This window comes from Cricetulus griseus (genome assembly GCF_003668045.3).
Source record: "Cricetulus griseus strain 17A/GY chromosome 1 unlocalized genomic scaffold, alternate assembly CriGri-PICRH-1.0 chr1_0, whole genome shotgun sequence".
In the NCBI taxonomy this organism is placed as follows: Eukaryota; Metazoa; Chordata; class Mammalia; order Rodentia; family Cricetidae; genus Cricetulus; species Cricetulus griseus.
In genome coordinates this window covers 182,156,975-182,170,456 of record NW_023276806.1, presented here as the reverse complement: position 1 = coordinate 182,170,456, position 13,482 = coordinate 182,156,975, and the positions used below count along the sequence as shown (strand labels likewise).

Genomic DNA, 13,482 nt, shown 5'->3' with positions numbered 1-13,482 from the left:
TGATAAACACTTGTTCTGAAAAGGTTGGGAAGATTCTTCCATGCTGCACCACATCTTCTCTGTTCTTGTATAGGAACCAATATTTCCCCTAAATGTACCAGTCATGCATTTTATTAATGAGTCAGGGAATTAATAAATTTACTAGGATTTTAAAATTTGCATTTTATACTTATTAAACTGGAAATGGAAAATCAGTGTCTCTACTATAATGATTCTTTGTTTAGATTCTGTGAATTTATGCTACCTTTCTTGAAGGGAGTTGAGAGCCTTGTATGGATATAGTATCTAATTGAATTTTTTTTTTTTTTAGCTGCTTAGGAAGACTTAGCTGGAGCAGCCACTGTTTTACAGATGGTAACAGTGGAAGAGGGATAAAGTGGTGCATTAAAGCATATCATGACAGGAGCCATAAAATGAATGTGGGAAGAGGAGCTGTTAGAAAGAAAACACACGATTTATCATGCTGTTGAGACATCTATATTTAAAGCATTTTTCTTAGCATCCATCTTCATACAAGATACCGCATCTTGCATGAGCATATTTGAGGAGTTACCTTGAGTGGCCTTAAGGCTCATTGTGCATGGTTCTTACTAGAAACAGTCCTGGAGTACTACCTGTGGTTTCCATTTCCTAGTTTTAATAAATACTGCAGAAATTGTTTTAGAGGATAAACAAAACAATCAAAAGTTTGTTGATGAAAGGAACAGTTATTGTCTCTTCTTAAAAACTTGTATTTAGTTATGGTATCGATTTACTGTTCTATTTGTGCTAGAATACCTCCTCCTATCCTTCAATGTTCGCATTCCAATTTTGCTTTAGAACAGCTAACCCATTTGGTTCTGGTTTCAAAGTGAGAATAACTAAGCATGGGCATAGCTGTTGCCACTATTCTTTGTATTGTTTTGTGTGCAGGAGGATAACAGTGGGTGCCTTTGTCCTGAAGCTTGGAGCACATGGAAAAGGCCTAGAAACTTCTGGAGAGAATAGTTTAGCTACAGTGCTTGTTACTAGAAAAACCTCAAGAACTACTGATATTTATGAATTAGTATGACTGCACATGAAGTTTGGTTTATTCTTTTTGAAAAATGATGTATTTCTTTGATGATTACTATGTGTGGAGTATGGTAGTAGAGTTTGTGGCTGGAGAAAAGAAAGGAGTAATGAAGTTTGCAAAAAAGCAAGAAGGGCTGGAGAGATGGTTCAGCCCTCAAAGGCTGGACTCACAATCAAAAATGCAAATAAGCAAGAAAAAGTTCCTCTATGAAAGCTGCTGGCTACACAATGAAGTAAATGGATACAAGGGCAGCAGTTGTTTACATTTTGCCTTTTGTTTTTGAGATTATAAAATAATTCACCATTTCTCTCTTCCCTTTCTTCTCTCCAAATTCTCCCAAATACCCTTCCTTGCTCTCTTTCATATTCATGGCCTCTTCTTTCATTACTTATTGTTACATGTATATGTACACATACACACACACACACACACACACACACACACACACATATATGTATATATATCTTCTAGGTATGACATGCTCAGTCTGTATAATGTTACTTTTGTGAATGTATTCAGGGGTGACAATTTAGCAGTTGTTTACATTTGCAAGAGGGTTCATGATAAGGAGCATGTGGTCTGTATCGTAAGGGTACTTGTGACTCAGGTTAAAAACTTTTGCAATGTGATGGTCATTTCCAGGGACTAGGGAGATGGCTCACTAGGTGGAGTGCTTGCTATACAAGCATGAGAACCCAAGCTTGGTTGTCTTAGAACTGGGGGTGGGGTGGGGAGGGACAGGAGGGAACCTGGGGATGGATGGACAGCCAGTCTAGCTGAATCTACAAGCTTCCGGTTCAGTGGGAGGCTCTGTCTCAAAAAATAACATGGGGGGACTAGAGAGGTGGCTCACTGGGTAAAAGCACTTATCACTAAGCTTGCTGACTTGAGTTCAATCCTCCAGACCCACAAGGTGGAAGGAAAAAGCCAACTCCCACAGGTTCTATTCTGACCTCCACATGTGTGTGGTGGCATGTGGGTGTGTGTGCACACAGCTAAAGGAGGACAGTAATTAAGAAAGACATCAGATGTTGACCTAAGACCTCAATATGTTCACATGTATGTACACACACACACACACCACACTAAAGTAATGATTATTTTCCTACCAAGTTTTTACTATCTCTTTGCTGTGTTAGTGAAAGTTTCCTTTTTCTCTCATTTTGTTACTGTTTTAGATTATCTCAACACCCTCTTCTGTTCTCCCACTGTTTGTTATTTTTTAGATTGTCAATTTAGCATTTTTGTTGTAAGGATGTTGTATGATTTGCTCACTCTCTCTCTCTTTTTGTTTTTTTCCCAGACACAGATAATGTACAAGTGGATCGAGCCGAAAATCTGCAGGGAGGATCTGACAGACGCTATCAGGCTGCCCCCTTCTGGAGAGAAGAAGGATTGTCCCCCTTGCAACCCAGGCTTCTATAATAATGGCTCTTCTGCTTGCCATCCCTGCCCTCCTGGGACATTTTCAGATGGAACAAAGGGTAGAGTGTCTATCATGAACTGCACTTTAAAGAAATAGTATTAATAGACTTGTGATCTTGTTTCAATTGATTTTCTGGGGAAGTCTTTAGATGACACATTTCTTATTTCATTGGAAGGAAGAAGAGTTGAGAAATATTGATGATAATGGTATTGTAAGAGCATGATTTATTTACTGTCTAATGAGAACTGTCTTACTGGTGTTTTGTGTATGTGAGACCATCTCCTTTAAAATAGTATATTGAATTATCCTTTGAAAAATGACTCTATCTTATCAGCGAACTGATGATAATAAGGATAATCAGTGTGTATGTGTGTGTGTGTATGTGTGTGTGTGTGTGTGTGTGTGTGTACATAAAACGAAGCAGTATACAAATAAAACCACCAAATGCATACACATGCTTTGTGCTCTATCTAGAAACATTTTCCAGCTGACATCTGAAGAAGTTCCAAGGGAACTGGTGCTGTGGCACCCTTCCCTCACATTTCTCTCCTGGTTGTGGTTTAGAGGCACTTGGCACAGGGAAAGCTGACCAGATGCTGCCTAATGTGCTTGTTCACTCATGTGTCTTCTGCAGAATGTAAGCCATGTCCAGCAGGAACAGAGCCAGCGCTGGGGTTTGAGTATAAATGGTGGAATGTCCTCCCTGCCAACATGAAAACTTCCTGCTTCAATGTTGGGAATTCCAAGTGTGATGGAATGAATGGTAGGTTTGGACTCAACCGTAACTGTTGTGGCAGCCAAAAACAAAAAACAAAAACCAACCAACCAACCAAACAAACAAACAAAAAATCCAAACACAATTTATTTTCAGACTTGGCTTTTTAAATATGCCAGACACCTTTGTGAGGAACTTTGTCTTATTTGGCTGTGTGTCCATCCCAGCCCTTACATAAAAACCAAGCAATCAGCCAGGTAGCAGCAATAAAACCTACAGTGCTTCTCCCTTTCTTTTTCTTTCTTTCTTTCTTTCTTTCTTCCTCCCTCCTCCTCTCTCTCTTTCTTTCTTTCTTTCTTTCTTTCTTTCTTTCTTTCTTTCTTTCCTTCTTTCTTTCTTTCAGCTCTGTATAGTCAATAGCAGTATGTAAATACCAGGTATAAATTCCAGAAACCAAGTCTTAAATGGCAAACTCTTCAAAGTTTTTTTTTTCTTTCCAGCCTAGGATGTGCATTATCTTTTTGTCCGGTTATATCTTCTTCTTGTAGTGACTTAGTAGCATCTTGGTGCTTAGACACAGAGCTCAGACTTCACAATATATGTGTTCAAATAACTCCTGATAATAAAAATAATCACAAACCACAAGTAACGTGCCAAACAAAATCCATCAAGCCCACCCTCATCTGATCACTCTCTGAGCTCCCTCTCTCTCCCTTCCTCACTTCCTCCTCCCTCTGTCCTTTCCACCCACCCTCCCACCCTTCCATTTGAAAATGCAAAGGTTCTCAACTTAGTAAAGAAAGACCATAAATTATTTGCTGAATTTGCTAAAGAAATCTATGGTAAGAAAAAGCTTTAAGCCATTAAACTATGAAGAAGGAAATATAATATCCATGGCAGCATTAATCCCCCACCTCAAATGGCAAGAATTTAATGGTAGCATGTGGTAAGTGCTGAGATAGAAAGGTATTAAATAGTAGGGCTTGGTGTGTCTGTTGTAGGGTCTCTGCTTATCTACCAAGGATAGACAGATGTGTGCATGGGGGGTTGGAGGGTAGACAGGATGCTGTATTAATCTTGCATTTTATGTATTCACTTTTGAAGTAGATATTGAAGCTCACATTTAAAGTCACAAATACAGATAGATATGTGGCAAGGAAGGTAACAACATTTATATCACTTTTTTTATTTTACCACTTTAAGCAATAGTATGTAGGCAGAGCTTTCTTTGGGACCACTGGCTCCCAAATAAATGCACTGAGTCTTATATTATTTACAAATGCTGGACCGATAGTTCAGGCTTATTATTAACTAGCTCTTACAACTTAAATCAGCCAATTTTCCTTATTTATGCTCTGCCATGTACCAGTACTTTTATTAGCACGGTGTGTTCATCTCCTGCTCCATCTGTGTCTGGCTGGCAAATTCTCTCTCTGCCCATCTTCCTCCCATCATTCTCTTAGTCTGACTCTCTTGCCTCATCTCATTCTGTTCAGCTATTGTCCAATTGGCTTCTTTATTAAACCAATCACAGTGTCATATATTCACAATGTGTAAAGAAGTATTCCACAGCATTACTAGGTTACTTTAGTTTGGCTCAGTGCTGTGCCATGGTACAGGGTTAAAGAATTCAAATTCCCATTTCCTGTGAAGCACATGACTGTGTCTCTAAGATGCAGTTGAGCCTGTTTACCAAAAACTTGCAAACGTGGCAGAGTTCTTTCAATGGTACTCATCAATGGTATTCATTTTAAAATCAGACAATAGCAGCTGGTATCCCAAACAAGGAGATTTAACAATGGAATCCATCCTTCAATTTTATCTCCTCACCATCATTCTATCTGCTTACTTTCTCCATGTTATATTTGATCATTGTACCTAGGTTTACACACACTGTTTTAAATTGCATAGTTTGAATCAATAGCTCCCCCAAACAGACATGGGACATAGGAAATGAAATGTCCACATGAGTATAGAGATGAACAGAAAAAATAGAGACTTAAGTAATATTGAGCCAATGCATTAGTGAAAGACCTGATGTATATTAAATGCAAAGTTGACCACCTTTTGGAATTTATCCCCTGAGAGATGAGGAAACACTATGCAAGTTGACAGTCCTAAGATGTGTCCTGTGATTGAATTTGAGTCAGGAATTTTAGATCAATTAGGAAAACAAGATTGGGAAAGCAAGCGTTTTGAATGAATCCACAGAAGGACTGCTACATGTATGCTCACACACTAGAACAGATTACCAGCGACTTCTGTAGAAGACACCAACTCTCACACCAATACTTGATTTACTCTCAAACTGTATTTTAAAATTACTTTAGAGTAAAGAAAATAAAAGTACAAAGGTAAAAGTAGTGTGTGTCTTTGTGATATGGAGTCTCTATCCCATTCTTGTAATAAACAGTACACAACAGGGCCAAGTAGAATTTCATGGGGCAGCTTACCTAAGGAAGGAGCACCTCCTGCCTGGATAGTTAAAGCATGTGTTTAGAATGAGTGTGGGTGGAGGGTTTCCATATTCCTGAAGTCTGAATTTGATAAAGTTGCATCTTAGGGATGAAGAGCAAATTTTTATATATTGGATTTTTGCCTGTGAGAAATTAAAAGTTGGCAACAAGTTGGTTGTTCATGAATAGATTTGTTGGCCTTCATGTATAAAAACACAAGTGAAAATAATCTAGCTTTCCTGCAGTAGTATAATGTTTACCAACATAAGTTAGCTCAATAGAATAAAATAGTATGTATGTAGTCATTATACTGAGACAACATATTGAAAGAAATTTGAAAATACATTTCTAGAATCTTTAATTTTTGTTTTCTTCTGACTCAGTAATGCTATTTCTGGGGATCTTTACCAATGAGACAATGTGATATGAGGAAGGAAGTTGTATGCAAAAATATTAATTTTAATGTTTCCTATAAGAATGAAAACAAATCTTAACAATGGGGATATACTTAGATAAAATTGATGTAAAATTATTTGTAATGGAGAAATGTTTGTGATATGACTATAAAAATTAAAGTTTATGATAAGAATGAGGAAAGTTGGTGGACTCTGCATTGGGCAATATTGAAACATGTAAGGCATTTGTTTCTATTTGAATCATAGTAACTTCTGTACATAATCCACTTGGCCTTCGATAACATTCTGTACTTCATCATAGTATTCATAGGCTCTAAGGGTGGTTCTTAGAAATAAAACCACAGTCTTTTCTTTCTAGGTATTTGCTTGTTCTGCATGGGGTATCTTGGTTCTCCTTACTATTTTCACAGGGTTATTGTCTAAACCTCAATTCTCCTATTACCCACATTCTTGTCTCACTGGGCCACAGGGTTTCATGTTTACTCAACTCTTAGAATTAAAAGTTGATAGCTGATTTTCTTTGTTTTTAATAATTGGAATCTTTAGGCAGTGAATTACCAACATTTCTCTAATAGATGAGTCTGTATTATTTTATTATGTTTTATTAGTGTGTGTTCATCATATTAATTTTCCATAAGGTATTTTATTTACAAATTGCCAAGTTGCCAAGCTCATACTTGTATGACTGCCTATATTACTTCTCTTAAAGTAGTAGATAACATTTGGAGAAGTATCAATGCTAAAGTATTGCCCTTAGATAATACACTTGCTTGATGCTCTATGTGGGTTTATCACCTTTACTCATTTTAAGTGGCAGTCTTGGCTTATGGTATGTTACAGTTCCTGTGAAGAGGACATGCCTCCTGTACTTCTTGTACACTGACCTATCACCTCACAGTGTTAGCCTTCATTAGCATGTGCATTCCTTATATTTCCTATGCCTCAGGGAGGGAGGTCTATCTACTATCCCATGTATGGCATACTTAGTGACATTTAGTAAAAGTTAAATTGTAAAACAAAAATACAGTAAACCGAAAAGGACTTCTGACCCTAAATCTTTAGTAAATTGAAGTTTCCATTTTCCATCAGCTGTCAGCAGAGTGGAAATGCGTCTATTCCCATAAATGTCTATCTTAGTGTGTTAGAATGGATAAAGACCACCTCTTTCAGTTTGGAAAGTCACGCTTCATTGGAAAAACCATCACCTTGTCTCACATTGTATACAAAGTGGTACAGTCAAATGTCTTTATGGGTAGCTAGAAGTGAACTTTTGCATTCAGTCTACAGTTGTTACTTGAAAATATGGGATTTTTTGGAATATTTCTAGCTTTGACCAGAAATATGTATTTGCCTTTTTATGCTTGCCTTATTTTAACATTTTTGTTATTAATGAAATTTTACTAATAAAATGTCTGTTTTTCATTTTCAGGTTGGGAGGTAGCTGGAGATCACATCCAGAGTGGGGCTGGAGGCTCTGACAATGACTACCTCATCTTAACCTTGCACATCCCAGGATTTAAGTAAGGGGAACTGGCCCTTTCTACAGGAATCTTCACTTCCTCTGTAGAAATAGGGGAGTTGGATAACTCTGTGAAGTGTGTTTTTGTTCTCAAGTAAACAATAGTATGTCAGATACATGATATTTAGGAATCTATAGAACTCCTCACTGAAACACATTAATGTTACTCATGTATGTTCCTTAGATAAAGTGGAAATATTTTCACAGCATTACAACTAAACCTGTAATAACCATGATTTGTTGATCCTTAATGGAGAAGATTTAGCATACATCACTTATTTACAGGAGTGTATTTTGTTGCTTAATTGTTTATTGTTTTTCTCAATTCTTTCTGTAAGTTAGCATGTTACACATTTATTTATGTCTTTGCTTTAGTCATGTATGTTAAGATTTCCCAGTGTGAGTCTCTTCCTTCCTTTAGAAACAGGAGAGTCAAGTACATCATCCTAGCCTAGAGCAAGGGTGTGAACACAGATTGAGAAAGGAAGGATCAGTGCTTCATCAAGAAGCAGTAGATTAGTTAACAGAGGAGCTGGACTTTCAGTTGAATGAGAACACATGATTCCATTTTTGTTTTCAAACTGTATTCAGAGTACATTGTTGATATTGGAATTTTGATCTGTCATGTAGACCACCAACATCTATGACTGGAGCCACGGGTTCTGAGCTAGGAAGAATAACATTTGTCTTTGAGACCCTCTGCTCAGCTGACTGTGTTCTATACTTCATGGTGGTGAGTGATTGAAGGCAGATTTCAATGTTTATTCTTCTCTTTAAAGTTTGAATTCATTTGTATAAGTTGGGATAAGAACCATTTTTTCTTGAATTTCTTAGAACTTCCAAAAATATTGTTAACTTCCTGAAGAAATGACTAAGAATTGTACAATAAAATCACCAAGTGTACATTCTGCATAGCATGGGTTCTCATTATTTCAGCTTGGGATCAGATCTTCCATCCTTCTGAGGGTAATGCCACACCAAACTTACATGTTACAGATCAATGCAGAGATGTAGCTTATAGAAGAGTTTGATAGCTTTCCTTTGGTCTTCAGATGATAGGTCATAGGAGTTTTGAATTATCAAATTAAATCATAAATAATATGATATCAATTAACACTTTACAAGTAAGGTAATAATTTTTACTTCTTACAACTCACAACCTTTAATGAAACACCATCTGTATGTTATGAAACCCTTTTTATGAACAGTAAGTATGATAATTTGGCTATTTGGTAATAAGATGTCTGTGATGCTTGGAAATCATTTTTTCATGCTGTTATCTGTGATGTGAACCCATGATGTGTCTCCTGCTGGCATATTTGATTGCTTAATAATACTTTGATCCTTATATTCATATTATACAAAGAGACAAATTTTGAAGCCATGCCAACCTAACTCCAACATCCCAAATAACTAGTAGAAACAAGTTATTTGTCAAGAATTCTATAGGAAAGCTCACAACTTCAGACTTACCTCTATTTTCATCTTATAAATAAGTTATAGCATTGTGTTAGTCATTGTATTTGCTTTCAAGTCATGTTAATAGTGGCACGTTGGTGGAGATAGCTTAAACCTTCATGTTATTTTCTTAAATTTATCTAAGAAAATCAGAAGTAAAATAGTTTATAAATGGACCTTCATGAAACTCAGATGCTATCCCAAGAGTATTTCATGAACATGGGATGACACTCTGGTCAGCATTCACTCAGATGAACCTATGGCCAGTATAATCAGGGGACAACTTAGAGTTTCTACACAAATGGTTCTGTTAGAATCCCTCAAGGAAGAAGGCACAAATGGGAAGCTTTTTATTCATCAAGGATTCTAGATGTTTTCCATGAGGAGTCTGAGGAGCTCCCTCTTCTAAGTAACGTTTTTCAAGTGTCTTCCATCTTGTTGACAGTATGCTTGTGGGAATTTTGTGGTTAGAACAGGGAGTATGTGGCAGAAACAGTGATGAATCCTGCACAGCTTTCTCCAAATGAAAGTACATATTTATAATGGGTGTGTATTTAACTTGATACTGAGTTTGTGCTTTATTTGTAAATATTTCTCTACTATTTTAGGATATAAATAGAAAAAGTACCAATGTGGTAGAATCATGGGGAGGAACCAAAGAAAAGCAAGCGTACACCCACATCATCTTCAAGAATGCAACATTTACATTTACATGGGCATTCCAGAGAACTAATCAAGGCCAAGATGTAAGTGCCAACCACTTTATTACTCTCCAACACCCCATTGGGTGTGATCTCGGTTCAGAGCTTATTGATCTCCACTGGAGACACTAAAAATTCTGTATGGGAGCATCATGTGCTTCATACGTGGCCTTAGGAGCTGAGAAATGGCATGTATAGTCTGAATAAGTCCATGTGAGCTCTGCTTGTGTGCAGGTGAGCTGCATTCTCTAGGCAAATAAGTCCGACCTGTGTACAGGAGACTAGAAATGCTTTAAAGGTACAACACAAGCCCTTTGTAAGTACACTGTTAGTGGTAAACTTGCATCATGAGCTTCATACAAGGGCATTATGAACTCCATTCAAGGAAATGTGTGGTCAAAGGATGAAGACATGACATCCACGTAGAACACTATACCCTGTACATAGGATACTATGCATTCTACACAGGGAACAGACAATTTTAAAGGTACACCATGAGATGCACACAATATTATGCCCGCAATGCAGAATAATATGGTCCCATACCTTTTATTTCTTTTAAAGCACAAAGATGATGCCCTCTTGTGGTGATGAATATAAAGCTGTCACTCAAATTGGAGAAGACACTTCTTTAAGTCAGTCTTCTTGTTATGTTGTGAATTGGTATTAATGAACCATTTTTAAATTTTTGAGAATGCAAATGTATGAGATGGGTTGGAATGACAACAAATCTCTGATTTGTTATGAGTTATAAGCAAATAGTTTTTGTTTTTACTTAGAACTTTAGTTTTAAATATTTTTGAGACTGAGAAGGTTAATAACTTTATTGTCCTTCATCCAGCTATCTAATATGTGTTTAAGGGTCATTAAATAGTGTGGGTTTATGTTATTCTGATAATATCTTTTATAAAGAATGAATTTGTATACAGGATGGTAAAACAGAGACAACAATTGCCTTTCTTTGACCTAACCCTCTCTATGAACATTCCATTGCATATTTTAATACTATCTGGCCTGTTACTTATTTTTCTGGAGTGTGTGTGTGTGTGTGTGTGTGTGTGTGTGTGTGTGAGAGAGAGAGAGAGAGAGAGAGAGAGAGAGAGAGAGAGAGTAGTATATACATGTATGGATCATAATTTGCCTTTGTTTGTATATCCAAATTTAGATCAGATGTCAGAACTGGAAGTCATCTGATTATTCTCAACATTATTTGTTTTTGAGACAGGGTCTCTCACAGAAACCTAGAGCCAGCTATTTTGGCTAGACTGACAGGCCAGAGAGTCCCCAGGATATCTGTCTCTGTCCTACCCCAAGGCCCCAGCACTGGGGTTAGATGACTGTAGTGCCATGTCCAGTTTTTATGTGGCTCCTAGGGAGCCAAACTCAGGTCCTGATGCTTGTGCAGCAAGCTCTTTGCCACTGAGTCCTCTCCCTAGCCCCAGGCCTATTATTTGTTGTATATCTCCACAGATGTGACTTTATCAAAATGAAAACAAGGTGATTCTTTTCTCAGAGTATCTTCATTGCTGTGGCTGTGTGTGTAGTGCCTTTTCTCTTCTCTGTTCAGATTTTCAGTGGGGAGCCAATCCCTAGATTTCCCACAACTTCAGTTGTTCGTTAGGCATTGTTATTTAGTGTTCAGAATACATTTATAAGAGGATGAACAGCAATGGAACTCTACCTCCTTCTTTTGGTCTTTTCATCTTGGTCCTGAAGAAAAACATTAAGCAGTCAGGTGTGACATCGTACATTAGGGTGACAAAAACCAGACTTTAGTTAATCCTATACCATGAGATGAAAAACACAGCAGGATTCAGGATCTTTTGACGTTTGCTCTTTTGACATCCTTTTATTAGAAATTAGAATGCATTGCTTAGGGAAAGGGCTGGAGAGGGAAAGGAAGGCTCAATGAAGTGATATGAGCCCATCGGCATCACAGTGTTTGAATGAAGAAAAGAGGTCCTCACCTTCCAAGGTTTCCCACCACAGTCACACAGTCTGTAGCCGTGCCTGTGCCAGTTATAACATACCTGGTATCAATTGTAGCAACACATCTGGAATCCCATGGTCATAGAAAGTGGCTTCTAATGTCAAGATTTAAGGGCTCCTTATTTAGAAGGAGAGAATAGGAGTGATGGTAATTCACTGTCATTCACAAGCTGTTTGGAACATTCTGTTTATTTGGGGGATGTCAACATAAACATAACTTGGTTGTACAGTTGCACTCCAAGGCAGATGTCATTCTTTCTGTTCTCTTTCTAGAACAGACGTTTCATCAATGATATGGTGAAGATTTATTCTATCACAGCCACTAATGCAGTTGATGGGGTGGCATCATCATGCCGTGCCTGTGCCCTTGGTTCTGAGCAGTCAGGCTCATCCTGTGTACCCTGCCCCCCAGGCCACTACATCGAGAAAGAAACCAACCAGTGCAAGGAATGCTCAGCAGACACCTACCTGTCCATCCATCAGGTCTATGGCAAGGAGGCTTGCATTCCCTGTGGGCCTGGAAGTAAAAGCACCCAGGTAAGAACGCTTTGCAGTTATATCCCAAAGCCATTCTTGGCAGGAAAATTAAAGATTTCTGGGCCAGGTTTCTTCTTTGGGGCCACCAATCAGCTCCAAAATAATGACAGAGACTTTTTTGATTAGATTTGAATGCTCAGCCTTGGCTTAGCTCTTATTTAATCTGTTTCTGTTTATCTATGTTTTGCCTCGGGACTTTTTACCTTTTATTCTTTCTCTGTATCTTACTTTCCTGCCGTCTCCATGTCTGACTGGTGGCTGCCTGGCTTCTGCTGCAGGTGTGTCCTTCTCTTTCTCCTTCATTCTCTTCTTTTGACTTCCCTTCTCTTCTTCCTGAGTCTAGATTCTCCTCCTATTTGTTCTCTCTGCCTGCCAACCCCCACCCATCTTTTCTCTGACTAGCTACTGGCCATTCAGCTTTTTATTAGATCAATTAGGTGGCTTAGGCAGGCAAAGTGAAACAAGTGCAACACATCTTTACATTACTAAACACACATCCTTACATTGTTAAACAAATGCAGCACAAACAAATGTAATACACCTTTACACAGTTAAAATAATATTCCACAGCACAAACAAATGTAACTAACACATGTTTACACAGTTAAAGTAATATTCCACAACAGACTTTCTGTGAGTGGTTCTCTGGGGGTGAGGTGGGGAGTATGTGGAATTGCTATTGACTCTGAAAAATGCCTTTTAATTCTCTTGCCTGTTTTCTCTTCTCTGAAATTAGGTGAGCACTGAATATATACCATGCAAATGCTAGTTACGAGTGACAAAATATGAGAGAAAGTGTTCAAATAAGAATGTTTTCAAAATTAAAAACTGATATCTTGTGCACTTCCAAGATAGAAGGGTAACCGTTCTCAGAAGCCAGGTATAGAAGCTCGCCAGGTAGCAGCACACATGGCATACAGCATTATACGTGTGAAGGAAAAGCAGTGCAGATCAGTGGACAAGTTTTACTGCCTGTGAAAACTGGCCAAACTGGAAATTGTTACTATCTCTTAAAAATATCTTCCTGTAAGAAGTTAATCCAAGAAAATATTGAATTAAAAAATGAATCTTGACTTCTGAACTTTTTGAATTATTAGGGATCCTCTACACAAGGATGACAAAATATAACTAAGACAAAAACATTACTGAAAGGTTTTTATACCTGAAACTTTTGGGTAACATTTTTTCAAAGCAGCTAATACTTTCTTTCC

At 37.7% G+C, this 13,482-nt stretch overlaps 1 protein-coding gene across 1 annotated transcript in view; it reads left to right on the top strand.

The window, feature by feature from the left end:
* Elapor2 (endosome-lysosome associated apoptosis and autophagy regulator family member 2) overlaps nt 1-13,482 on the top strand; it is a 157,850-nt gene that overhangs the window by 111,275 nt on the left and 33,093 nt on the right. The window contains exons 9-14 of the mRNA XM_027393503.2: nt 2,358-2,538; nt 3,115-3,243; nt 7,497-7,587; nt 8,217-8,319; nt 9,653-9,790; nt 12,008-12,271. Of these exons, the coding sequence (XP_027249304.2) occupies nt 2,358-2,538; nt 3,115-3,243; nt 7,497-7,587; nt 8,217-8,319; nt 9,653-9,790; nt 12,008-12,271 (906 nt within the window). The remainder of the gene's footprint in view (nt 1-2,357; nt 2,539-3,114; nt 3,244-7,496; nt 7,588-8,216; nt 8,320-9,652; nt 9,791-12,007; nt 12,272-13,482) is intronic.